The sequence below is a fragment of the Phoenix dactylifera genome, chromosome 8 (assembly GCF_009389715.1).
Source record: "Phoenix dactylifera cultivar Barhee BC4 chromosome 8, palm_55x_up_171113_PBpolish2nd_filt_p, whole genome shotgun sequence".
NCBI classification, from domain to species: Eukaryota; Viridiplantae; Streptophyta; class Magnoliopsida; order Arecales; family Arecaceae; genus Phoenix; species Phoenix dactylifera.
In genome coordinates this window covers 17,924,632-17,951,128 of record NC_052399.1, presented here as the reverse complement: position 1 = coordinate 17,951,128, position 26,497 = coordinate 17,924,632, and the positions used below count along the sequence as shown (strand labels likewise).

At 36.8% G+C, this 26,497-nt stretch overlaps 1 protein-coding gene and 1 long non-coding RNA gene across 2 annotated transcripts; both read right to left on the bottom strand.

The window, feature by feature from the left end:
• Positions 1–1,521: 1,521 nt before the first annotated feature.
• Positions 1,522–24,160, bottom strand: LOC103710924 (GDT1-like protein 1, chloroplastic). The gene is made up of 13 exons (XM_039129121.1): positions 23,933–24,160; positions 22,299–22,389; positions 16,653–16,961; positions 13,288–13,341; positions 7,929–7,990; positions 6,956–7,024; positions 6,787–6,838; positions 6,504–6,578; positions 3,695–3,824; positions 3,539–3,609; positions 2,699–2,746; positions 1,966–2,069; positions 1,522–1,855 (listed from the first exon to the last, which is right to left on the bottom strand). The coding sequence occupies exons 1-12, from the start codon at positions 24,082–24,084 to the stop codon at positions 1,998–2,000; spliced, it is 1,185 nt and encodes a 394-aa protein (XP_038985049.1). The 5' UTR covers positions 24,085–24,160; the 3' UTR covers positions 1,522–1,855; positions 1,966–1,997.
• LOC120111606 lies at positions 17,268–22,287 on the bottom strand. The gene is made up of 2 exons (XR_005512922.1): positions 17,908–22,287; positions 17,268–17,841 (listed from the first exon to the last, which is right to left on the bottom strand). It is a non-coding gene; the product is annotated as an uncharacterized LOC120111606 (long non-coding RNA).
• Positions 24,161–26,497: the final 2,337 nt, after the last annotated feature.

The following is a 26,497-nucleotide window of genomic DNA, read 5'->3' as shown; positions in this document are numbered from 1 at the left end:
ATTTATTCATATACACATAAATATACATATACAAATAATTATATATATTAGATGCATATGTACATGCATATAGAAATACTTAAATATATCCTCTGTTACACTAAAAAGAGTAGCAACCTCACATTCTTCATTTACTTCTTCCTCCTTTTGTCTTCATTGTTGATCTTGCTTCCTATCCAAAAAAGAATCTTTAACATTTATAATGCATACTTAATCTCCTTGCATCAATCAATTGATGTACAACAAAGATTGAAGATAGTAATAATGCATACAGATGCTCCTTGAAGAGCGCTGGTTGTCAGATTTGCATGGGTCATCATGTGAAGGATTGTGCTGCCAGATGTTGTTTTTATCCTGGTTATGATTGCTAGGACTGCTGTAGCCCGAGCCAGGCCAGCACAAGATCCGGCTGGGCTATTTATAAAAAACTAGCCATGGGCAGGATTCCTTTGTTTGAGCAGTAATTCCCCTCAACCCCTTCCTTTCCCATCCCTCTCTTTATCTTCTCTTCTCCACTGATGCACGATTCCATGCAGCAACTGGCGGAGATAAGGATGCAGTGATGGCGAGCAGCCAATATGGTATTATAGTTACAAAATGACGATTTCTATCAGAAACTAATGGAATAAGTTTGATACCCAAGCAGCTTCCCTGGTAGAAAACAATCCGATGTATCATAAGTTGTTTGCAGCTATTCTTTTCACATTAGGAAAACATTTAACTTAATACATCAACTATCGTTACGGATATTAAAAGAACCCAACTCTGAAACACTAGGCTGAGGAACGTGCTTCATGCCCAAGAGCCTAAATCAGCCCAAAACGTCCAAGCCCAAACTGTTTCGCGTGGAACATAGCTTAAATATTTGGTTCAAATGCATCATGGCTGAACTCGAGGCTGGCCTTGCCAGAAATTTTGGAAGTTGGAAAACAATATGCGGTGCTGTGACGGCACTTAGGTGTTTCGGAAGTACGGCTTGTCATTCTCAGAGTTAATCCAGACACTATTTTCTAGTTCAAGTCCACAGTCGAGTACACTTTGGCTTTCTTATAGAGAATCTCCAAAGTTTCAGATAAATTAAGGTTTACTGACGTTGGGGCCGGTCCTCCTCTTGCTCAGAGTCGATTTACGCTGGCTTGATGCGGAGGCAACAAAATCTTCAAAAAAAAGTTTCTAATTATTTTATATATCTTCAATCGTGATCAATAGTTCTAATTTTCATTTCGAGAAGTCCTTCATTATTTCTGACTATGAAAAATTGGGAACTAAATACTCACCTAGCCATCTTGCCCCCCACTTCTCTCTCTCTCTCTCTCTCTCTCTCTCTCTCTCTCTCTCTCTCTCTATATATATATATATATATATATATATATATATATATATATATATATATGTAAATGTGTGTGTATATAAGTGCACAATAAAAGTATAATGGATAAGGTGGTGAAAACGAACCTCCATGCCAGAAGCATTGTTCACGTTGAAAAGAACTTATGAGGAGTCATCGAGCACAATCATAACTTGCATAAAATCCAATTTGTTTGAGGAACTAAGATATTGCTTTCTTTTTCTATCCAGTATAAAGATAATTCTTTAAGCAGTGACGAACTCTGAATACAAGCATTATGACATTCAGAACAAAAATACGAAAAATAAGTCCTCTCCTACATGACCAAAACATTCAATGGTGGGAACATTTGATACAAAATCGAGACATCATTTGAGATACGTGTCCAAGAAATTCAACAGTGGGAACATACGAGATTCTGTAGCTCGACTATGAACAGGAAAATCATTTAAGTGAAGTGGCATTTGTCTACCGGTCTTAGTTCCGGTAGCCTTTATGGCGTTGGTCCTAATAGTGCAGTAGGAAAGTGTCAGATTATTAGAAAAGTCCCTTTTCTGGGATATTTCTGAGCTACGCATGCTTTGCTCTACACGAATATACTTAATTTTTGAATTTACCTGTTCTTCGCCAACAGAAGTTGAAAATCCAACTAGCTCACTATCTCGACTAGTGTTACCATAGCAAAGACAAGGAAGAGAGTTCCTCCAATGTATGCAATAACCTATAAATGAGAAAAACTGTAAATTCTAAATACCAAGACAATTGTTTCTTTTTTTTAATTATTTTTTAAAAAAGCTACCCTGTGGAGAAAATTCACAGAAGAAAGATATTCCTTAAGGACATGTAGGGTTTCTTAAATGTCATATAAAGATAATAGGACCATGTTTCACTTTGTAGGAAGTGGAAATTAGCTCAAGTATTATAGCATGGATTCATGATATGGAGCCTAAGCATTACAGAGGCACATGGATTCATGACATGGTTGCTGGCGTCAAATAGATGCTGCACAAACATTCTTCTTTGCATTAGCATCACAACTCTAATTAATTTGGTCAGCACAATTCCCAGTAATATTATTTTAAAACTTGATTCAGTTTTCATTCACGTTTTACTTTGGTGATTTTTTGACATTTATACAGAACAAAATCTCTTTTCTTTCTATGTCATAAAGTTTGTTTTTTATTATAATGCTAGTATTTAGTCAGTAACTCAATCAATCAAAAAGAATTGCTGCACCATGGATCAGTATTCTTTACTATTCAACACATTGAAGAGCAAATGATGATAGAATTTGAGGATATAAACATTACATGGCAATCCATTTCGGAAAATTGTAAATTCTGGACTAACCTTCTCGGAGAGAAATGTCCCCAGCAAAGAACCCCCCACGACTGCAAGCTGCAATTTAGCATAGGGGACATCAGGTTTGGCTTCCCAAGACCTTAAAGAAAAACCTGAAATTAAACTACATGCCTTAAAGGTACAGAGACCTCCAGTAACAACAATGCACAGTTATTCTAGAGATTAGAGAATTCACGGAAACATGGCTATGCAATAAGTATGTCAGAGCAAGTACCTCTTGGATTAATATATAAATTAATAACAGAAAACATGGGTTATTTTCTCTCATATTTGGGAGCACAGATCTTGCTTTTATGATGTCTGATTGCCGCATGCTAGTGAAACTTGAGGGCAAAAAGACTTATAGATGGTAATTAGATCAGCTAGTTCATATGAATCATTATACCAGTGAAGAAGATGTATGTGCACAAGTTATACCCACTCATTTGGTAAAACAAGAAATGATGTCTCCAAATTATTGTAACAGAGGAACCTTAGGAAATTAAATCAATCATGTGAAGATAAGATCATCGAGAAACGGATTAGAATGGCATTGCAGTACGCAATCAACAGTAATGAGCCTAAATAAGGAGACACCTAAATAACCGAGATGGATACTATGAGGGAAAAGAAAAGGGAAGAAAGTTAAGACCATGATTTCATGGTCTACAAGCATCAATCCAAGCAATACTCATTAAGCCAATCCAGAACTTCGTAGCTTGTCGTCATGAATAGCCAATTGCAAGAGCAAGACTGGTGCAGGAAATTCCATAGTAGATTGTAAATAACAACTTTGAACTGAAACTCGAGAGAAAACCGAATATGGTAATGTCATGTTTCAGCTTTTACCAGAGTTGCAAGAGCATGACCAGCTAGTGCTCCACCAATGACACCAAGAGGTGAAGAAGCTGCAGCAAGCGCTGTAAAAGAAAATGCGTCGAATGAAATCCATAAGAATATTAGTAGTTACTCAAGCAACCTAAAAAAAGCAAAACAGGAGACTACCTATCGTGGAGAAAAAGGATTTATCACCCCATTCAGCAACAAAAACCAGAAGAAAAGTGCTGATCACTGTATTGGCAGCAGCTATTATTCCTGCACCATTTCCTGATAACTCTGAAATTGCTAGCTCTGCCTGATTCAATGTTTGAAGGCATTACAAAGGATTGGAGAAATACACGTTTCAACGACTATGCTCACTATAAAAGGATGAACATAACAATAGTGATGATATGATCCACTAAAGCATGAAGAAATGATCAGAATGAATAAAAATGGCACCAAAAAAACAAATAATTTATAGGATTAGCTGGCTTGAACCTATATTTACCATCAACTTATGATTCATATACAATGAGGGTGAGATTTGGCACAATGGTAAGGTTGCTCCATCATGACCTGGGTGTCATGGATTTCAAACATGAAAACAGCCTCTTCACATGTGGGGTTAAGGCTGCTTACCTCTGTGACCCAAGGTTCGCCGAACCGGTACCGAGATCTATACCAGTCGGCGTCCAGTATGGGTTGGTACCGATTCGAATCAAGTCAAATCGGATGGAACCATCCAGTTCCATCTGATTTAGGCCCCTTAGGGGCCGGAACCGTTTTCTACTGCCGACCCAACCCGGTCGGAAATCGGGTCAGTTCGATTCGGGCTGAATCGGCCGGTTTGGCTTTCTTTGCTCTAACGCTTCCTAGATCTCACAATGACGGGCGCTTCATGCACTGGGCTATCCTTTATATGATTCATATAAATTGCTATTTGCAGGAGATGGCAATTTGGGGCTCGAGCGTGGGAACTGTGTTTTGAAATGCCAAATCAGATTAAACACTCAGCAGAGAGGGGCCTTTGAGAGTAGATCCTCAATCAACTCGGTAAGTTTTATTCTCACTCACTCTCTTTTTAAGATGATGTAAACTGACAATTTTACTTTAGATGGCTTAGGGTTTTTCGTTAATGAATCATTAGCAAGCATTAGAGCAAATGACATTCATGAACCTGAGATGCAGAGGTCATATGACGGAAAACTGAAGTACAACAAGCAACAAGCTCAACAAGGAGACAATGCAAAGTCTCAAAGAAGCAACTATAATTGGAGGTTCCTAAATCATCACTATACTGCTTAAAAAAATGAAACATGGGCCTTTTCCATAGCTGGAACTCAGGCGTGAAGCTGTCAATGGGTCAAGATGGAACTAGCAACACAAAGCCCCACCCAGGAAGTTCCTAGCTCGGGCTCAAGAACTAGGCTTGAGGGTATGTCTGGCTTAACAAAATTAATACCTGATAAGAATTGGTGCTGGGATTAGGATTGGGCTTTGAAAAAACAAGGGAAAAACAAAAGGAAAGAAATAAAGCTAGCTCTTTACAAGCCTGCCGGTGGCCCAGCCCAATAAAGCAGCAACTTCTATACATGTGTCAAGACCAATCATGATAACTGTAGGCTTGTTTCCAGACTCAAATATTAGAATGTAAAACTCCAGTATGATCTGTTTATCCTACAAGCTCATCAAATAACACAAAAATGCTGACTCTCTCAGACCTATTCAACCAATAGAGTTCTTGAAGAGATAGCTCCTATTGCAGAAGCTAACTGAAAGCCGATCGATAACAGAGGATACATATACTATAGGGCTTTGCTGAGACAGCCACACAGGAGCTAATGCTTTTATAGAATCCATGCCACTTAGTGTCAAAAAGATGAACATGTACAAAACATCATGTTATCTGCAGCGTTACTAGGAGCTCTCAATTTGAACCATTAAAATACCCTCAAAGGTAACACTCCTTAGGCTATGTTTAAATGGTGGCAACCATTTAATAAGGCTAACTCGTGATAAACCTTGAAATTAGCTTTAGTGCGCTAAATTTTCATGATAAGATGTCATTAGAAAATAATTTGTGTTCATAAATAGATCTGATGTCAAATCAATGAATATGAAGGCAAATGGTAGAATGTGTAAAGCACTACTTGAGTTGAAGATTTAAATATTCCACAAGTGTGAATACTTTTGTGATTGGAAGAGGAAATTTCACACTAATAAATCATCTAAGTCACGAATCAGAAGAAGTCATGGCCATAGAAGGATCGAATGAGAACCCCTTCCCCCAAAAAAATGATATATATATATATATATATATATATATATAGAGAGAGAGAGAGAGAGAGAGAGATAAATAAATAAAATAAAAACAAAATGTGAAACTAATTAGAATTGTTTGAGAAGAAAAATGTAAAATTGCAATAATTAAGCAGTTCTAGTAGGATTTTCTTCAAAGGCAACACCAGTTCCCAACACATTTTAAAAAAAAGGAAATGTTTCAAACTATATATTTTCCTTTCACATAAAAAAGCAGAATAGCACTCAGAATAGCAAAATCCAACAGAAATCAAATGAAACAACTACAGGAATAAGAAAACAACGGACAAAGATCTCTGCATACACAAAGTTTACATCTTGGACTACTTAGGAATGAATCTAGAGACCAAAAAAACAGCATAGTTACAGAAACAGCAGGTAAAATAAGATGGTGATGTGATTGAAATTAAAATAAGATGGTCCACATAGGGTTTTCTACGTGGGCAGTGGATATCTGTTGCAATTAAAATAAGATGGTGATGTGATTGGACTCATATAAATTAAAAGTGACAAAATATTATGAATGTAATAATTTACAACCGAAACAAAACATAATGTTTCAACCTGTTAACTTGGTACCAATGCCCAAAGGATAATGTGGCACCTTGAAACATTCAAGTGGTGTTCAACCATTACAGCATAAACTTTTGGAGCACAAGTAAAGAAAAATTACCTCTTCTTGTTCTTCCTTACTTTTTTGTTCATCATCTGAAGCAGCTTCAAGCAATGTAGTAACACCAAAATAAACCTGAAATTACTTAGAATTGGCTATGAGGTGATATCTCCAGCATGATGATGCATAAATTATGCACATTCCATATGTATAAAGGTGAACAAGGCAGATAGAGAAGCAATAGTGATCAAGTGTGATGCCGTCAACCAAACAACAATATTCTTTGTCCTAGTTCATTTTCATTTTCATTTTCTTTAATTAAGCTTGAGCTGAAGATGGTTACCAAGAGACAGACTGCTGCAAAATCATCAATGGGAAAATCTGTCTGGCCAAACCTGCATCCACAGAACAAGAATCTTCATGTGAAAGAAAGCTAAACAACAGGACAGGACTAATTACCACAAATGTTAACTTCTCATAATTCGAACAAACTGCACAAAAAGTGCAATTACCTAAATGGAAGGATACCATCAACATAGTGAAATGTGCGGCCAAGAACAACGGACACAACAGACATTGCCCTGCTTAATGCAAACAACTGTCATGATTCAAATATCTGCACGTTCTTAAATGTTAACAGCTCACAGGGGAGAGAATAACTTCATCTGGTGGAATAAGATAGTTTCTGAGTGATCACAAATGCAAATGTGCCCATCAAAGTTAAACTGCAATAGATTACCATAATGAAGAATTTTCATATCTTTACACTATAATCTTAGATCTTAACAGCAATCAGCTGAACATGCAAAAGAATCAAAGACAGCATAGGAACAGGCTTCCTCTGTCACCACCAACACTATTATGCTTCCTCTGTTAAGTTGGATGCAGTTGATCGATTTGTATGCTACATATTCAAACCAATAGAGATCAGTGTTGGTAATTATCTTTTTACTTGCTTGATCTTTTAGTAACATCAGATGGGCTTCAGCCCTCCTTTGTACTAAAAAAAGGATCTTTGAGTTTAATAGATAAGTCAATCTGTTTGGAACTTTATCTACTATCACTACATGCAATTATCACCATATTTACATTCAAATCCCAAGATATCCTCAAGCTTATCTAATGACTGATTCCTAATTTAACACTCAATTAAATCCAACAATCATCTCTTTGATAATTCAAAAAAAAAAACATTTGAGTTAATAACCTGGTAATTATACATGCTCTTGCACCACTTACACAATACAGTACATGATAATGACTTATGTACATAACTGCAAACATACTGCCAGTGTTATCAGACATATGTTTATTTCAGAAGAAGTGCGCTTGTTAAGAGTGAAAAAACTGGAAATGTAGTTCTCTTTCTTAGGATGTTAGGGCAGTTTAAAACAGCAAAAGCACGTAAAATGCAAGACATGGTTGACGAACAAAACAAAAGCTTTTAGTGAAAAGATTGAGATTGCCATGCATTCATGTACTTACGCAAGTGCTCCAAACGTGCCCGTGAAAACAACAGCTCCAGAACTTCTAGCAGCTAGTAGTGCCTATTCAAAATATAGAAAACTGTAACATTGACCAGCGTTTCAACTTATTTAAGAATACTTTGGGATACATAGTTAAACTTGTAGTAGAACAGTGAAGAAGAATACCAATGGTAAGTGTCATTGGTTCATGTAATGTATAGCATGGAGATATTCTTTACATAGAAAATGTCGTGTTGTACAGTCTTATTAAATAAAGTAACACATTTAATAAAAAAAATAATACAGAAGCATCATACTTCTATATCACCTAGTTAGTGTTCTATAATTCAATGGTAATGCACAACTATTTAGTTTTCATCATTACTTATGATTCAGATTCATCAAACAAGATAGATTTAGTTTATATCAAGCAGTTTGAGTCTGAAATGTCTAGTGGCCAACATCAATGTTGGACACCAAAAACTTGTTCTGATATGGCTATCAGCATGTTCATCTAAATGAAATGAGTTCAGAAAGGAAACATCAAAGACATCATCAGTTAGCTTCACCACTTATAAAACTCCTGCTTGCCAGACTGACCAAAGGATTAGATATACATTATTGACTCATTCCCTAAAACCTTAAGCTTTTGGGTTCTAGTGGTTAGTTAACAGGGTATCAGAACTAAAGGTCACGTGTTCAAATCCCCTTTAGACTGTTTTTTCTTTGTCAGTTCACCCATTTGTCATCTTGAGTCTTTTCGTCTTTTCACTCTTTCCCTATTATTATCTTTAGTAATTCTTCAGTTGTTTATGCTTTTGCATATGTTGTCCAGGCCACACATTTTTTTTGTGGGTGGGTCGGGGGAGGAGGTGTTGTATACATTGTTGACCCCTTCTCAAAAATTTAAACTTTAAAACTTTTGATCTAGTTGTTTGTTAAAAACAATGTAACCAACAATATCTGGTAATGCTGGATATCTATTTCATAAAAAATCACAAAAAACTCAAGAATGCTGAAATTTGCAGGTCCTGGCATCACAATTATCACCCAGTATATCTTTATAAAATTATTCTTTGGAAGATAATAACCAGGACATAAGACATAATCCATAATCTATTAATAAATGGTTTCAAATGCTTGATAAAAATGGATAGAAAAGGACGAGTATTTCCACAGGAATCAACCTGTCTCAAAATTAGGTCTGGTTTGTCCACAAGCTTGATAAATTATAAATTAGGTCCCTATCAGTTTTAGAAAACTTTGGCAGACTGAACTTCTCCATTGGGCTAGTCTGTTGGGTCAGCTGAGGCCTAAAAAGAATCCAAATCAATTGTGTAAGATTCTGTTTCGAGTCAGACTGGGGCAATTTTTCAAAATGTAGTACACATCATACTTTTGCAAAGTATGACAAAATCTTATGCACAAGTTGTATATTTAGCAATAGCCAAACTCAAATTATAGCCAACTCATCAATATGCAAATGTAATCCAGCTAGGAAGAGAGAGGAAAAAGCTGATAGCTTTGGGTTAAATCGGAAAGAAAGGGCTATGGAACTGAATGTGAACTTTTGATGTCTCATGGTAATGCTGGCAACCTCTCCATCATGAGATTGAAGTACTGATGTTTGTGAGGGAAGGAGGAGGGAGGGAGGGAGGCAAAGAACAACCAAACTCCATATGGGGTATTAATGGCTTATGAACTTTTGTGCCCATGTGCCCCTTCATTCAAGATAATGAACTTCTCTTGACTCAAATAGTTGGTATCTATCAATTTGGGAGGTGTTACTGTCTGACTACCATTTACTACCAATATGCATGTTTATTTGTGACCTACATTAGCAAATCAAAAGTGTGCATTATCATAATATGCTGTAAGGCATGATAGATACTCATATAAAAACCTCTACAACTAGCCTTATCTATATCAGGTCATCTTTATACATGAAGTTATGATGCATCAAAGTTTGAGAATATTCTACATCTATCTCTTAACAATATAAAGTTATCAAACAACTTCCTGGTCACAGAAATTTTAGCCAAGAGAATGGTCTATTGTGAAACCTAGGTCTAGTTGGCAGGTACAGAAATCTATCTAATTGGCTAATGTGTTTAAGCTCTAGCAACTAAGGAGCATTCTTCAACATTCCTATGGACCTAAAAAGCATCTAGATTGAAAAGGAAAAGTTAAGTTTGATATAGGGAACTGCATTCATTTTAGAAGAGAGAAAATAAAAGGTTTTGTATGTATTTGTTTTGAGAATAGTCCAAGCTCAAAACTAATTAGTCAAAACAGGCAAGAAGGCGATCCAAATTTTACTTGTGTATTAAAGAGTCAAGAACTGGAAACTGACACTACCTAAATTTTTTAAAATGTATAAACTGATTGACAAATGAAAGAGTTTCAATGCCAAAAGATAACCTGATAAGGCTCTGAAATATTTAACTAGACAAGTAGGAGGAAGGAGTTACAGGACAAACAAGAAAAGAATATCACGAAAAGGTGGTAAAAGAACCATGGAAAGTGAACCAAAAGGGGGTTGTTAAGATGCAAATGATGAAAATAATTTATTTAGAGCTTAAAGTAGGATATACAATCCAACCAGATATATTCATTTGAGATTTAGTTACTGAGGTGCAAAGAACTCACCAACGAGAAGCAGAGAGAATGGATGAGAAGCCCATCAGACAGTGAACCAAAAGGGGGTTGTTAAGATGCAAATGATGAAAATAATTTATTTAGAGCTTAAAGTAGGATATACAATCCAACTAGATATATTCATTTGAGATTTAGTTACTGAGGTGCAAAGAACTCACCAACGAGAAGCAGAAAGAATGGATGAGAAGCCCATCAGACAGTGGGTAAAACCCCAGGTCTTACCTGGTTATGGTGAGGTGGTTATGAGTTAGATGTCTATACATTGAGATTAAAAAGTTTCTTGGACCTCTTTATCAGTATGCACTATGCCGCAACAGATTATCATCACTATATGGATTCACACAGAAATATACACAGCTATATAGCATGTCATGATCAGTACTTATGCAAACGCAAGCTAATTCAATTGAAATGGGCATCATTCTTTTCAACTAAGACAAAATGAATTAGTTTATAAAAAATCTGTAAACCCCACATCATATTCATGGACTGATATTTCACTAAACAAACATTTTTTGGAGTTTCAATAGCAAGGATCGTCAATCTAACATACTGTTCAAGCATAAAGTGACAAATTCATTCCAAAAGTTGAAACATGTTAATTTATAGAAATTCTACTTAATTCATTAATTGTAGTATTCAGAATATTCTTTTTCATATTTCAATTAGGCATGATATAATAGTATCTGCAATAGTGGCTTGAACTCCTAGTCTTGCACCAAAACCATAGCAACCAAATGTAATCATAAAGGCTTTGTAATTTGGAGTTTGTGAGCATAGATGATGTATACAGATGATAAAATGGACTCCTAACAAATATCTGACTTGATATCTACAAGCACATGCACAATCTCTCTTAACTCATTTGTTAAAGAAATGTATTGATTTTCTTATACTTCCTCAAATATCTGTTCTTAAATTTCCAGTAGCTAGCCTGTAAAATCACTACAAATTGCTATTTAAATTATACTAGCTTAAAATACAGCAAATGAAAGCTAAAATCTGGTGTTAAGAACTAACTACATTGGCTCCTCAATCTTTCCTTATCAGATTTTTGGGATTGTTGTTGTAGCATAGGAGTAATATGCTAACATGCTGGATTCGCATATTCTGCCAAGTGTAACATGAACATGGTTGTTGGACACTATAACATTAGGATCCTGAAACTGGCAATATTTTGTTCTAGCCTTAGGAAGAGCATTTCCTGACAATTTTAACAGAAGGAATGTTTGTGCTGTAGCCTACTTCACTATTGGTTAGTTATTTGTATCTCTGAAGTGTCAAAATCCAAACTTCAGTAAATGTTACGACAAACTCTCTTACTGTTATGGGCCAAGGTTCGCCAGACCGGTATTTGGGTCCATATCAGCCGGCTACCGACTTGGTATGGTACCAATACATACCGTACTAAGCCAACGTGAATTGGAGATGACGGATCAGGAGAAGAGGAGGGGAGAGAGGGAGAAAGTCCAAAGCTAGCCCTAGCAGGAGGAGAACGGAAGGTGGGGAGAGAAGATGAAGGGGTGAAAGAGGGAGACGGAGAGGGAGGGAGGGAGAGAGAGAGAGAGCATAGGTGTCGATCGAGAGCGTTGGCACCAAGGTATGTTGAACCGATCGGAACCGGTCCGTTCAGCCTGTACCGAACCGGTGTCGACGTGCACCGGTACGGTTTGGGTCGGAACCGGTGCGAACCGGGCCGGTTCGCACCGGCCCAATTACTTGTTCCCCGCGTGCTGGGAAGAGCGCCCACGCGGGCTGGAGCCCGCGTGGGCCACTTAATGCCACGGAGTAGCATTTAACGCGTCCGCGGATGCGTAGATTTTTTTTTTGGGGAATCGCGCGCGGACGCACGAGCGGAGAATCGCACGCCCGTGCACGATTCCCTGCACCGAAACCGCACCCGCGGCTGATTTTCCGGCAGGGAATCGCGCCCGCGCACGGTTCCCCGCGCAGGGCAGCGTGCCCACGTGGGCTGCCAACCCGCATGGGCCATGTAATGCTATGGGCCATGTAATGTTAAATGCCACTCTGTGGCACTTAACGCATCCGCGCGCGTCCGCGGACACGCGCGGACGCGTTGTTTTTTTGTTTTGTTTTGTTTTTTTTTTTACGTCCGCGCGCGCGGGGCCGTGGACGAGAACGTCTCCGGTTCGGTACCGGTTCCAACCGGTACCGTACCGGTGCTCACCGGTACGTCGGTACGGTCGGTCCAGAGAACCTTGGTTGGCACAACATAGATTGATGGTGGTGGCATCAGCATTGGGTACCGGTGGAGCCTCCAACAACTGCATGGTGGGGGCTTCGAAGCTCCGATTATGGCAAAGGGGGGAGATAGAGAAGGAAGGGGGCGGGGGGCCTGGTGGTGGTGGTGGTGGTGGTGTGTGTTGGGGGGTGGGGGGGGGGTTGGTTTAAAAGGCTGAACCGTCCTAACCAACCGAATCGTTCGGCTTCTTGGTCGGTTTCGTTTAGTGCGGCCCAAACCGCCTGGTTTAGGATGGTTTGAAGAATCCTTTGTCGCCTTTCAGGGACAATGGGACTAAGCAATTTTGACCTAGTCATTAGGACAGAAAATTGTGCATATAAGTAAGCATGTGAGTGTTCATGTGGATAAATGCAGCATGTACTGAAGGCTATAATACATATTCTGTTCGAATTTGAACAAACATTGCTTACAAGGTTAGGGAGATATTTTTAAACATCATAAGCAGATGAGTCCTTACAGCAATGAAAAAAGTTTTATCTCCCAATTCAGAGAAAAAGATCAGCAAAAAGGCCTGCAAGATTCAATATCATAGTTGATAGAGAAGGCAGAGAGTATAATAAAAAAAATACAGCAAATTGAAAGTAACTCAAATAAAATAAAAGTACAAATTGAGGGCATAATAACACAATGTTGCAGAAAAGAAAATGAAATGGCATTGGAAATAGCAAAACAACTTAAATACCACATGAACATCAGTACACCTATGCTAATTATCTAACTTTCACCAATGTGTGCGAGAGAATAAATAGCAGAAAGAGAGAATTAGTTACTCTATATAATTCAAGTGATAAGTTTCCTGTATCCTTTTTATTTTTAATGTTATTACGTGTTTTGCACATGCTATGGATTTAATATGGTAAAAATACAGCAGTGGTTCGCTGCACATTCGTTTCAGTATCAATTTATCTGTTGTCAACCATGAACACCTTGAACGAGGCTTGTTCTATTTATTAAGGGTTTGAAACCAGGAACTTGGTTGTTTCAACATATATCAAATGTTCATATCTTATGCATCAATGAATATAGTGAAAGAATGAGTTTATTTGCTCACCATGACTTAGAAACTTTTTTTTATGCATCACCAGTAAATGTGGAACTTGAGATACAAAGATATGAGTACAAGCTCATATATTTGAATCATGAAGGAAATAAACAAAAAAGTTTCGAGATATCTCCTCGATATTGTTGGAGTCAAAACTTAAAGCATATATTTGAGTATCCCTATGTCATAATGTCACAAAAGTAGGTATCCAATGGTTTGGGGCCTTCATGGCATGATGCATGCCCCCATGTCTTGTTATGTAAATGTGTAATGATGTTTTAGTTGGACATTTTGGTCTATAGAGATTTTGGAATAATTTCAGATTTTATGATATCTCATAGAAATTGATGGAGTCAAAATGTAAAGCATAAATTAGAGTATCCCTATATCGTAATGTCACAAAAGTAGGTATCCAATGGTTTAGGGCCTTAATGGCATGATGCATGCCCCTACATCTCATTATGTAAATGTGTCATGATGTTTTAGTTGGACACTTTGGTCTACAGAGATTTTGGAATAATTTCTGACATCAGAGTATGAACATCTTAAAGCTTGGTAATGACATAACTCAGCCCTACACTCATTAGCAGTTGAAAAAATGAGTTTCTTGCTCAGATCAGCCAGAAACATTGAGACTTGGCATGACTTCTGAAAGTGTCTCTTATGAGTTATGAGGACACCATAAAGCAAGTGATAGTACATCAACTCTTGACTGTTCCAAGGACAAAACCATATTTAGGAACCTTTTGAGTTTTGGGTCCTGAATGTATCCAAGTTGTTTATGGTTCCTGGATGCCTTCAATTTGAGCAATGACAATTACAGGAATCTTGAATTTGTTTTCCATAACAAACTGAGACTTTAAATCGCTAAAATATGTTAAACAATTCTTGTATCCATCATCAAAATGAACTGAAATAGAAATTCTAAAAAGAAAATAATCTTCACCTCATTCAAATGATTACTAGATCCCTAAGGATTATTGGATAAACCATAACTCAAAGTTTTCTTTTCCAGAGGTAATTGCTAAAACAAGGGCGGATTATTTAAGAAAAGAAATTCAATTTTGTTTCATATAATTCACTGAAACATGGTCCACGATGGTTTCATGATTTATATTAGAATGTGTTTTTCATCGGAAAAAATGTTATACTTATCAGAAAATCATATTAAATTAAAAAGTTTCATTTTTGTCCAAAGTTTGTCTGAGTTGAAATGGTAAACATACCATTCTATTTGTTTTTTGAACTATATTTATCAACATAAAGATTCATGTTTTCAAATAATCTAAATTGCATGATCCATTAGGGAGCCACTATATGATCACAACAAGTAGATTTGAGAATATGCTTGTTCCAAAAGTGCAGAATCCAATGTGATGAACAAATCTTGGTGTAACTAAAAATCAACTATTCATACACTATCCAAGATACTGCAGCATAGAAAAGTTGTGTTTTCCAAGATACATATTCCTGCAGAAGATTGTCCACTGGAAAAGCTACTTACATCCTTCTGTGCTAATATGGCTCAATACCCAGATTCATAAGATAAATATGTACACTTTCAAAGTCATTAGTGCTAGCACAGCGTGTGATACTTCAAACATATTCAGTATGAATTTGTTGTAAAATAGTTTAGATTTTTATGGGCGCATGTATTATGTATAAAACCAATATACTGAATATTGCATTATATGAATTTTGGCGCTTGCTCTCCACGCATCGTAGGACAAGGACAGTTGATTAGGCATTTTTCTCATTGACTGTCTTTGTTTGCAAATCTCAAAGACTAACATCTTTAATATTTTGCCCCCCATTTCATGTCAAACAGCATCGATCAAACATACCAAGGAAGAATGAGAAAATCAACTGCATTCTCCTGTTTTGCAACAAAACATAAAAATTAAAGGAAAAAAAATCTATATTTATTTCCTTCAATAGATAGGAACATTAAGATGATGCTAGAATGGCTAGAGCCTAGAGGAACCATTCAAACTTCTGTAACAACCATTAATTTTATCACCTACTAAAAATTGGAGCAGAACGGGTATAATTAAGACGTAAAACATATAGAATCAATAAAAAATTAATTAATTAAGGTTCCTGAATCAGGATCCTTTTTATTTATTCTGACTGGTTCTTAAACTAGGGTTCCATAGGAGATAAATATATTACATTAAAGTATTCCAATCTTATACTCAGATTCCCTTCATAGAAAGTTGATTAGATAAATTTTACTTCCTCTTGCTTATGTGTCATTACTGTCACAATGCATAAATTACAGGTACTCTTAAAACTGCATGCTATAACCATATACTCAGCATGATGTAACTTTTATATTCCATATTAGACATACATTGAACTATTTCAGTCCCAAACATTATTCTAGTTACTTTTTATTAACTACCAAATGCTTGTGAGAATTGAGGCCTTATCTTCATGATCGCTACAATCCCTATAATTTCATCGATCTCCATTTTCTGGAAATAGATTCATGAGAAATTGATTGAGCTTGTAATGTTAATAGAAACCAATCATCATGAACTTTCACTTCAGTTCACACAGCATAATTTTTACTGAGGTCTACATATTAATTAATAAGCTAAAAACTGAAATAAAAATAATTGAGCAAATAGAAGAATCTAGAAATGGCAGAACAAAATTTTCCAAAGCAATTTTTAGTTACATGCTAATAAATGATTAAATGGAAATAATGCATGCATGAGACTTTTGCCACAAATATAAAAAGATCTCATTAAAAGTTCAAAGGAAGTTTTCCTAACTGAAGCAAAACCTGTACTGATATCAGCCAGATCCCCTATATAAGTCATGGGCTGCACTCCAGACAGTTCTGTATCTGCAAGTGCCTGCTGACAGACTTGAAAGCTGAGCAACCCAATGGGGATTGCAAATTTAAGTTCTCTGCAAATATCACATAATGGAAGTTTATTGTGCTTGGCAAAGTCATATGTGCAGTTACTGTTTGCATTACTGATATCTTCAAGGGATTTATCCACTGAACCATGTTTATGTTTAGTATCTATCAACTCCAAAGTCGTCTTGCTGCTATAGTTTTCAGGGCATTGAAGTTCCTACAGTCAAATTAGAAAATATTATGACATTTGAGTAAACTGCAAATATCAGGAAAAATCTCATTGAACCTCTGATATATCTTAAAGTTGAACACCGTAACTCCATAGCATATCAGATCAACTGTTGAGGATTGAATTAGTGTACAAACTGTGACCAGTGAAGAAATCTGCATATAGAACTTAAGCTGTGCAGTTTAACTGACAAGTAATCATATCGCATAACACTAAAAATCTAAGTAGAGTAACTCATTTGTGGGTGTGGGAGAAATCAAGTGATTCTCTCAGGAAAAAAAATGGATGGGAAAGTAACTAGGTCCGTGTCCTGCAAAATATATCCTGAATCATGATGGAAAAATATCATAATCCAATCACTGTTGGCTTCTTATATAAGTGAATTTGGTCTAAGCATTCTAGAAGAAAATATATTTGAAAATGGCAAAACAATAAAAAGCATAATGATACTTATAGTCTATGGTTTGTTTATTATGATAGTAGTGGTTCAATTTTAGACATTTAGTTAAAAAGAAGGTCCTGAGAAATAACTATATGCCCAAGAGCACAAGATACATTCTAGAGTGCACATGCCACTTCAAGTAAAATGTTAGCTTGTGAGCTTACAACATATCACTAGGACTTAAACCATGCAAAACCATCAACAATTCCCATAGAAATGGACAAAATGATCGGCATGCAAGTGATCGCCTTCACTAAGATATAAATCTTTTTCCTAAAAGAATCAGTACATCAACAATTGATGACAATGAATGATGTACAAGAATTTCCAGCTTAGAAGGAGCATCACGAAAATCGTATCATCAAATGGCTATGAAACAATATGAAGTTCTTCTCCATTCAATATATGCGATTTCCGATGGCTTACCTCAAATGGCTATGAAACAATATGAAGTTCTTCTCCATTCAATATATGCGATTTCCGATGGCTTACCCCATTTGTTTTATTAAACACCAATGCATATAATATGGGGATGTGTCTGAGTAAAGCATCTTGCAATGTAACAATTCCGCCTTTACTGCTCCTCATTAAATACATATAAGATCCAACAATAAATTATCAACTAGCAATGCGAAACATGCAACTCACTTGCACTTGCACTCATGCTCGCACTCGCGGGCACACGTGCATGATCAACAATAAATCCATTGTTATTTGCCTTCAAGCACCATCCTGGCTCATCCTACAAATCAGCAACATGACCACTTCACATCCAATTCTACTCATTATTTGGGTCATGCACGTCACTTTCCACCTTTCTCCTCTTATATTGATAGATCCACTATTCATGGCATGGTTAGTTTATCACTTCATCATTCTTGTAAACTCTTGACGTATGACCGAACATAGATTTGAGGGAATGATAAACAATTGCCACTATGATAACCTATTATAGAAACATTATAATAAATACATGTTCAGTATGTCACTACTATTGCACTATAATTTCCTTATTTAAGTCTACATATGGTTGTGCTTATGATTTTCTAATTTTATGGTTTGTCTAGATATGCAGCATCACTGCAAAGTCATCCTCATTGGTTCCGAGGCTTGCATTGATATATTTGCATCCTTATTGGTTCTTCAAGTCATGATAATGATCAACAAATTCTCACTAGGAAAAGCAAAAAAAGGAAAAGAAGAGTAATATAAACCTAAAGGCTAATTTATGATAAATCATTCATGTGAAATTAAGGTACAAAAGGTTGTGGGTTAAGTATGAAACAATGCCCTACTGTCATATGAATACTGTAAACTAATAAGTGATGCACCTGAGCTTTATCCACAATATTTACAACATGAGCTCAGAGCCACCTATTATGACCTAATTCAGGATGAAAATTAATTAAGGTACATGCATGAGACTGCTAATAAACTACTTGGTCTTAGAGAAAAGGTCAACATTACAATATAACTAACGACTGAGAAGATATCCGTAGTTAAGAAAATACCCTAGCAAATTAGGGCATAAAAGGGAATGAATAAGAGTTTAGGGTAGGGATGAAAACTATAGATTGCTGAGATCTCAAGATAAAACCTGAGCTTTCAATAGAACTGAACTAGAAAGATGACATTCTTGAAGAAAATAGACAATGGTTGACTATAATCTAACTAGGGGTTTCAATTTTAGGGCCTGAATTGGGTCCTTCGGGCCTTATGAACTTAAATAGCCAAAATCAAGAGTTGGCTAGAATTTTTTGGCAAAAATCTGATATTTATATGGCTACAAGAATGAAGGATTACAGAACCGGTACCGACAGATGTTCCAGCCAACAACTAGTATGGTACAATACCAATCTGTACCATACTGAACTGTGGCACACTGGAACCACAAGGAGGGAGAGGGAGAGGGCCGGAGAGTAAGAAAGAGAGGGGGAGAGGGGGGAGAGGAAGAGAAAGAGGGAGGCGGAAGGACTTACCAAGGAGAGAGAGGGAAGGCGACAATTTCGAACCATAGATATCCACTGAGTGCTACCAAGTTCCACACCCTCCCGCAAGAAGATCTCGACTGCTTGAGAGCCCTAAATCTGGGGAAGACCAGGCTGGACTTGCTCGAGATCTCACTATGAAGGTAGGAAGAGGCAAACTCCGCCTCATCCTTGGCATCGAGTGAAGCACTTGAGGAGCCATCGACATTCAGAAGGAGAGGAATTTGCCGATGGCTAGAGATCTTGGATCACAGCTTTCTAGTATGGGGGACCACTTTGACCAGCCACTTCCTCCTAGAGATCGGTTGTTGGTAAATAAATCAGGATCCACGGGAGGCATTGAAGAGAGAAGAGCTTAGATATGAAGCTAAGAGTTGCTGGATATCTAGGGTTTCTACTCTTCTCGGAGAGAGGCCGCCAACTTACCGAGGAGAGAGAGAGGGCCGTAGGGGGGCGAAGCAAACAAAATCATAGGTGAAGATGGGCGAATCATGCTCTGAAGGTAAGACAAACCTGTCATGAAGCACAAGGAGAATTCGGTGGGCTCAAGGAGCTGCATTAATCTTTCTAGTGATGTGAAATGCATTCTTTCTTATACCGGTCACAGTTGGTCTAGCCGCACCGGGACTTAACTAGAAGGGAGCACGACATCCGTCTGGCTGTAGCTAGGAATCCGGTTGAAACCACCAACATCTGAGTTGAGTAGAATCGTTTTTTTTCCAATTAACCAATGTATGCCAAAGCACCTCTTCTTTGACCTTTCACTTCCACATTCACAAATGCAGATTTGATACTCTATTTATTGCCATGTATCCCAAACTGATGCAATGACTCAATGCTATAACTTTTAACTGATATTAACTGCAACAATCTCATTTGCGGACAAGTTTGACAATACTTCAAGGTGTTAGGTGATTGACTTCTTCACATACATTGCTTTGCAGTGACCCTTCTATCATACAATCAATATTTCTCACCTACTGGATCCTTGAAAACAGAGAAGTTTATTCCACTTTTTCCAACTTCTTCTCTTGGAGCCTTCTTGGAAACATGTTGGTCATTTTTTAATTTTTATATCATGCGGAATAGTAAAGTGCTTTTTGTACTAGGGCAGCAAATACCTTACTTTAACAAGTTTCTTCATCTCTTTCCAACTGACAATAGAAGCTCAACCTTGACAAATCATCTCATCTTCCATGCCTCTCCACCATATGTAAATTTGACCTTTTAGTCTTCTATTGGTGAAAAATAGCCGAATAGGGTCAAACATATTCTACGAATCAAAATAATCTTCTAGATCAGCAATCCAATCTAAAACATCATGTGGTTCAAGATCTCTAGTAAAATCTTCATAAGAAACATGTTTCTAAAAGTGTTGCTTATAATTAGATATGTTCATGCATTGGATCAATCTCTATGATAGAACGTTATGGCATACCAAGGGCTCTGATATCAAACTGATATAGGAAAGTCGAGGACACGGGGGAGGAGGGGAATAAGAGCCTAGGAAAGCAAGGTTAAAACCTACAGCATGCTAGAATGTCAAGCTGAGGCCCGAGTTTTGATCACTTGAGCTATGAAAGCTGAAATTTCAATGTAAAATTGATAGTGGGTGCAATGATCGATCCAAGGATACGAAACTAGGGAATGAGAGGGCTTGGAGGTGCTTAGGAATAGATCCAATGCCTTGTTGACCATCACATATAGATCTCAGTTGTTCTACCAATGAACAAGAAAGAAAGTTTTCTATAAGAAAGAGAATTTGATCTAAAAAAAAAGGTCTAAACTAAGGATTTGGGATTTAGGGTGTAGGTAATGGAATAAGAAGATCTGTTATCAAGGAAATAGGGTTTGAAAGGGGCTGTAAAACAACTGACTGGTTGGTGGATTCCATATTAACGAAATCAATATGGGATCAACAAGAAACAAGGAAAAACAGAAATAGATCTGATAGAATTAAAGAACTTAAAGTAAAAAAATCATGAAAAGGATAAAAGAAAAGATGATACCAAACTCATTCAAGTCCTAGGAATTATCCATAGGGTTTGAAAGCATCCCACCTCCATTATGGAATCAAACTAAAAGGAGCAACCAAAGACTTCATTCCTATTCTTTATTAATTAATCATCCCATTCTGTTATATAAAACTCTATGACCCAAATTTATAAGAAAAGTAATCCTAATAACTTCTGTTAATACCAAAACTACCCCAATAAGGCATGGTTACTGCTCATGGTTACTGTAGCATGAACATTATAGGGAACAGTAATCGCTGTTGCTACAGTAATTGGCCTAATTAAATTATCAAATAAATATTGAGATCTTTTAATATCAGCTCTTGATTCAAAATAACCAGTAAAACTAACAAAATTACCAGAAATAAATGGAGAATACATCAAATTGACAACTAAAATAAAATCTAAGAGATTCCTAAGTCAGCCCTCCAATGTATCGTCACATGATCTTAGATCTCCAACACCTAGGCTCACTTGGGTTATTCCATGAAATCTTCATCCTTCATAAATGGTATAACAGTGGAACACAGTGCAATTTGATCAAGCCAATGATTATTTTCCACTTGTAGAAGTTCCTCTATTGTATGAAGCTGCTTTTAAGGTAGTGACATCACTAAGGTAATCTAACCTTTTCTTTTAAATTTTTGAATACTGTACAGGGAAAAATATCCTAATTTAGTTAGCATAGCTAAATAAAATCAGAAATCAAAATAGACAAATTGGAATAAATACTAACATCTAGCTTCTCTAAATCCCACAAAAGCATGTGGAATCCAAAGAATAAACATGTATTGCAGGCAATCTGCAGATAAGCAGCAGGATTGAAATGTCCAATATCATATGAAAGACTGAAAACTACTCAAGGAAGTAGAAAGATTACCATTCCATGTAGATTCAATGAAAGTTGTTGCCCTGGATGCCTCAATGATTTCTCATCTATATATCCATATTGAGTCCATTGCCTCATAGGTCTGCATGATATATAATATGCAAACTTGTTTTAATATGGTTACTTAAAATATCGGCATGAAAGAGTGTTGGATATATAACTCAACTTCACAAATAAGAAGATCAATCCCAAGCAAATAAAGCTCAAATGGAACATTTCCTTTCTGCATATAAAAGATAATTTAGCAAATAAATATGAATTGTAGAGGGATAAATTATATTTTGGCATATTTTAGCTTCTTATTGTAATATGAGTAAAATTATTCACCAGAAATAGGTATTATTATGTGAGCGGTAAGATGAAAAATTGTAGTAATGAGCCAGCTGAAAAATATCTTACTGATTTAAGAGGTAATCACACAAAAAAATACTTTTCCATTCTTATTTATATGCATACTAGAGAAACATCAAGCCAGAAGGAAACTTAAGCAAATAGATGACATAAACTAGGAGTTGCAAATAAACTTTTCTCTTCAATTGGACCTCTTTCTTTTGTATATCACATCTTTCTCACTTCAAGAACTTCAGTGATCGTACTCATTCCCCATTCTTAGACATTTTAGGGCAGTCCACAAACCTCGAAAGCCAAAAGCAAGGTCATGTATGAACCAATAGCCAGTTTGCATCAAAATTAAGACCCCCCACCTCCCACTTACGACCACCCTGCAATACTTTTTTTTTAATTTATTTATTCCCTTTCTGATCAACAGAGTAATTAGGGAAAAAAAAAAACAAGAACTCCGGGAACAAAACAAAGTTATAAAGAACAAAAAAAATTCATTTGATATACAGAAGATTAAAAATTTAAAATGGCACATTGAACATGAATGCCTACAAGCTCTAACGTTATCATGATGCCCTTCCACATAAAGTTTTCAAATTTTGGCAAAGGTGTCAAGAAAATCTTGATGACGAATAAAGACGGATGGTATCAATTGCATCATATTATAAATATATTCATCGAATAAAGAACGAAAAAAATTCATTTGATATACAGAAGATCAAAATGGCACATTGAACATGAACGCCTACAAGCTCTAACATTCTCATGATGCCCTTCCACGTAAAGTTTTCAAATTTTGGCAAAGGTCTGTCAAGAAAATCTAGATGACGAATAAAGACAGATGGTATCAATTGCATCGTATTATAAATATATTCATCGAATAACGAACGAAAAAAATTCATTTGATATATAGAAGATTAAAATGGCACATTGAGCATGAATGCCTACAAGCTCTAACGTTCTCATGATGCCCTTCCACATAAAGTTTTCAAATTTTGGCAAAGGTCTGTCAAGAAAATCTCGATGACGAATATTGACGGATGGTATCAATTGCATCGCATTATAAATATATTTCTTGGTCCATCTAAGAATAGAATTCTCGCTTGTCAGGTAAATTTTCTGTTTTTTCCTCTTGATCTGGTAACAAAGGAGTTCTTGATTCAGAACAATGCAAGCGAAGGAATCCATTGACGGATTCATATCATAACCTCCAGAATTCACAGCAAAGTTCCTTAAAAAAAAATAGAGATCAAGAAAAGGAGGAGGACGAGAGATATGATTACCTGGGGACGTTCCAAGAACTTTTCTTTCTGTTTTTCTGGGACAAGGGGGGCGAGGGAGGAAAGAACAGAGCTTTGATCCCGTTCTTTGGGCAGAGAGGCGGGGAATTTACGATGAACGGGCCCTCGCAAAGGGCTAGGGTTAGGGTTTGCATCTCGGGACGAAGAGGGAGCTCCACGCCTCTTGCTCTCCTCTTCCCGACCGTTGGCTGAGTCGGCACTTTCTTCCGGCCAGAACTATTTATAAGGACCTATCGTCTATCGGATAAGCCCACCTCAACGTAAAAGGCGATGCCACGACAACAAAAGGACTTGTATGTAATATTTTTTCCATCAGCGAACTATGTGCAAATATCTATGTTTTATTTGAACCGGTCCCTTCGCGCTGGCTGCCGCCACTAGTTCAAACTAAACATCGAAGATTACGGATCAATCCTCAAACTTACTTAATTTTAAAAGTGATCCCTATATAAACATATTTTGCTTAATGGGCCTATATACAAATATTTATGTTTTGTTTCCACTCGATATCTAAATATTTTCCTTTTAGGAATTTGCACAGAAATTTCCTTTATTTGAACTAGTCCCTGCATGCTTGCTTGTTGAGACTAGTTTAAATAATATAATTAAATATTAAAATTTTATGTGTAGCGCCTTATAATTATTTTCTTTTGAAAGTACTCATTATCTAAATATTCTTTTGCTAAGGATCTATATAGAAATGCTTATGTTTATCCGAACCACTCTGTGCACATCTGCTGCCGGGATTAGGCCAAACTAAACACTGAGGAATTTAGCTCACCGCCCCTTGTCATTAGAAACAATCTGTAATTGCTTAATCTAGCTTTCGTACCCCTAACTTTCTCGTCGGCTATTGTCACCAGAGAAGACCATTGTTGGGATCCCAGATCAGTACCACGTACCGAGATCCTCTCAGAAAAAATATTAAGAAGTTTAAACACCTCATTGCTTCGGTGGAGACACTAAGCAAGACGGAGGATGGCAGGACCGATGGACATCAAGACTGGTGCGATGAGGCATCGATGATGAATCAATCCAAATTCAGGGCAAAAGTTCAGATTTTAGTCAAAAAGAAAGGATTAAAATGCATAATTCGCGAAATCAACTCCATGAAAAGGAAAATGATTTAATTATTGAAGTTTGTATAACCTCAAGTCTTAGTAAAAATTGCGGACGATATTACCAGAACAAACCATCTTTTGTTCCAACGTCTTTTTTTGATCATACTTTTTTGGCTCCATCATTAATGGAGGACTTGCCTTATGAACCATAACTTAATTACCCGCTATTTTTTTAACATAGACTCATAGTGTACCAAAAAAAAAAAAGTCCATAAACTGCTAGAAGTAAGTGATAAACGATTTTAAAGTTTGAACTAGATTTCAAAAAAAAAAAAGGAGAAAAAAGAGCGAAGATGAAGATGCAAAATATATAATTGATTCCCTAGTAGCAAAAATCATAGCATAAAGAAAATAAAGAAAATAAAGTAAATGAATGTAAAAGTTATGCCTAAACCTTAATTGAATGAGTGATTTAAAATTTCCAACAAAGACTATGTAGTACAATTGCAAGCTCTAAAATACCTATAAAAAGCAATCTTAAACTAACAATTCTCACAGACAAACAGTAAATAAGTAGGGTTAGTGCCTCTAGATACCTAGTCCCTCGCCCTAAGCACGCGATTAAGTGCTAATACTGATTTTTTAGAAAAAGGATGTATGAGAGGGTATTTTTTTTTCCTTAAAGGATCAACATGAAAGATTCACCCATATATTTGCAAAACTGAAAAATTGCGGCATGCTTCCATAAAAGTTTAGTGGATGTTTTCTTAATCAACATGGTGTGAGAACATCAGCACCTAATACATGGCTTCAATGTGCATAGCCTCGTGATTATTTTGAATACTCCTTATCTCATCAAGAAAAGTGCAGCCCGCGCAACATAGGATGAGAATGGCGTTAGAATGCAGGAAATTATTTCTAATACCATATGCATGCAACTAATTATAGTACCTTATTCCGATAAATTTTATTCATCAACAATGCATCCCAAGGCAGAAAATAATTTCTCCGTGCATGCCACCAACTTTCACCGCAATATTCCTATAAATATTATTCATCAACAATGCCACCAATATAAATTATATTGACGCGGAACACCCACGTACCGGCAAAAGGTAGGGTGTTACCGAAATTTGTTGTGGAGTTTACTTGAGCACAAGCCATGAAGATCAGGCCCACCCCTCTTCAGATAAACTTTTGACAGCTCGGAACATATGGGGTTCTCTCTCTGCTCCGGCAACTCCTCAAATGGTATTTTTCATCTGGGAGCCCCCATTTCTGAGCTTCTTCAAGGTCAACCTCGATGAATCGGTGCTGGATGGCGGTACGCGGGGCGGTGCAAGCTTTGTTATACGGGGTCTGTACTCTACGGTGGTGGCAGCAGGTAGCTGCGTTTGACACGTCGATTCCAGGAGCAGAGTTGCGAGCTACCCAGACAACTCGTTGACATGCACGGATGGTGTTGCAAGCCAGTTTGATCATTCTA

Bases quoted from the DNA above. Each gene is read 5' to 3' on its own strand.
- LOC103710924 (XM_039129121.1), bottom strand. From the start codon at position 24,084: ATGCAAACCCTAACCCTAGCCCTTTGCGAGGGCCCGTTCATCGTAAAT. The intron at 22,390-23,932 runs GTAATCATATCT...TATATCATGCAG, and splicing joins AGTTCTTGGAACGTCCCCAG to ACCTATGAGGCAATGGACTC. The intron at 7,025-7,928 runs GTAAGTACATGA...TGCATTAAGCAG, and splicing joins GGCACGTTTGGAGCACTTGC to GGCAATGTCTGTTGTGTCCG.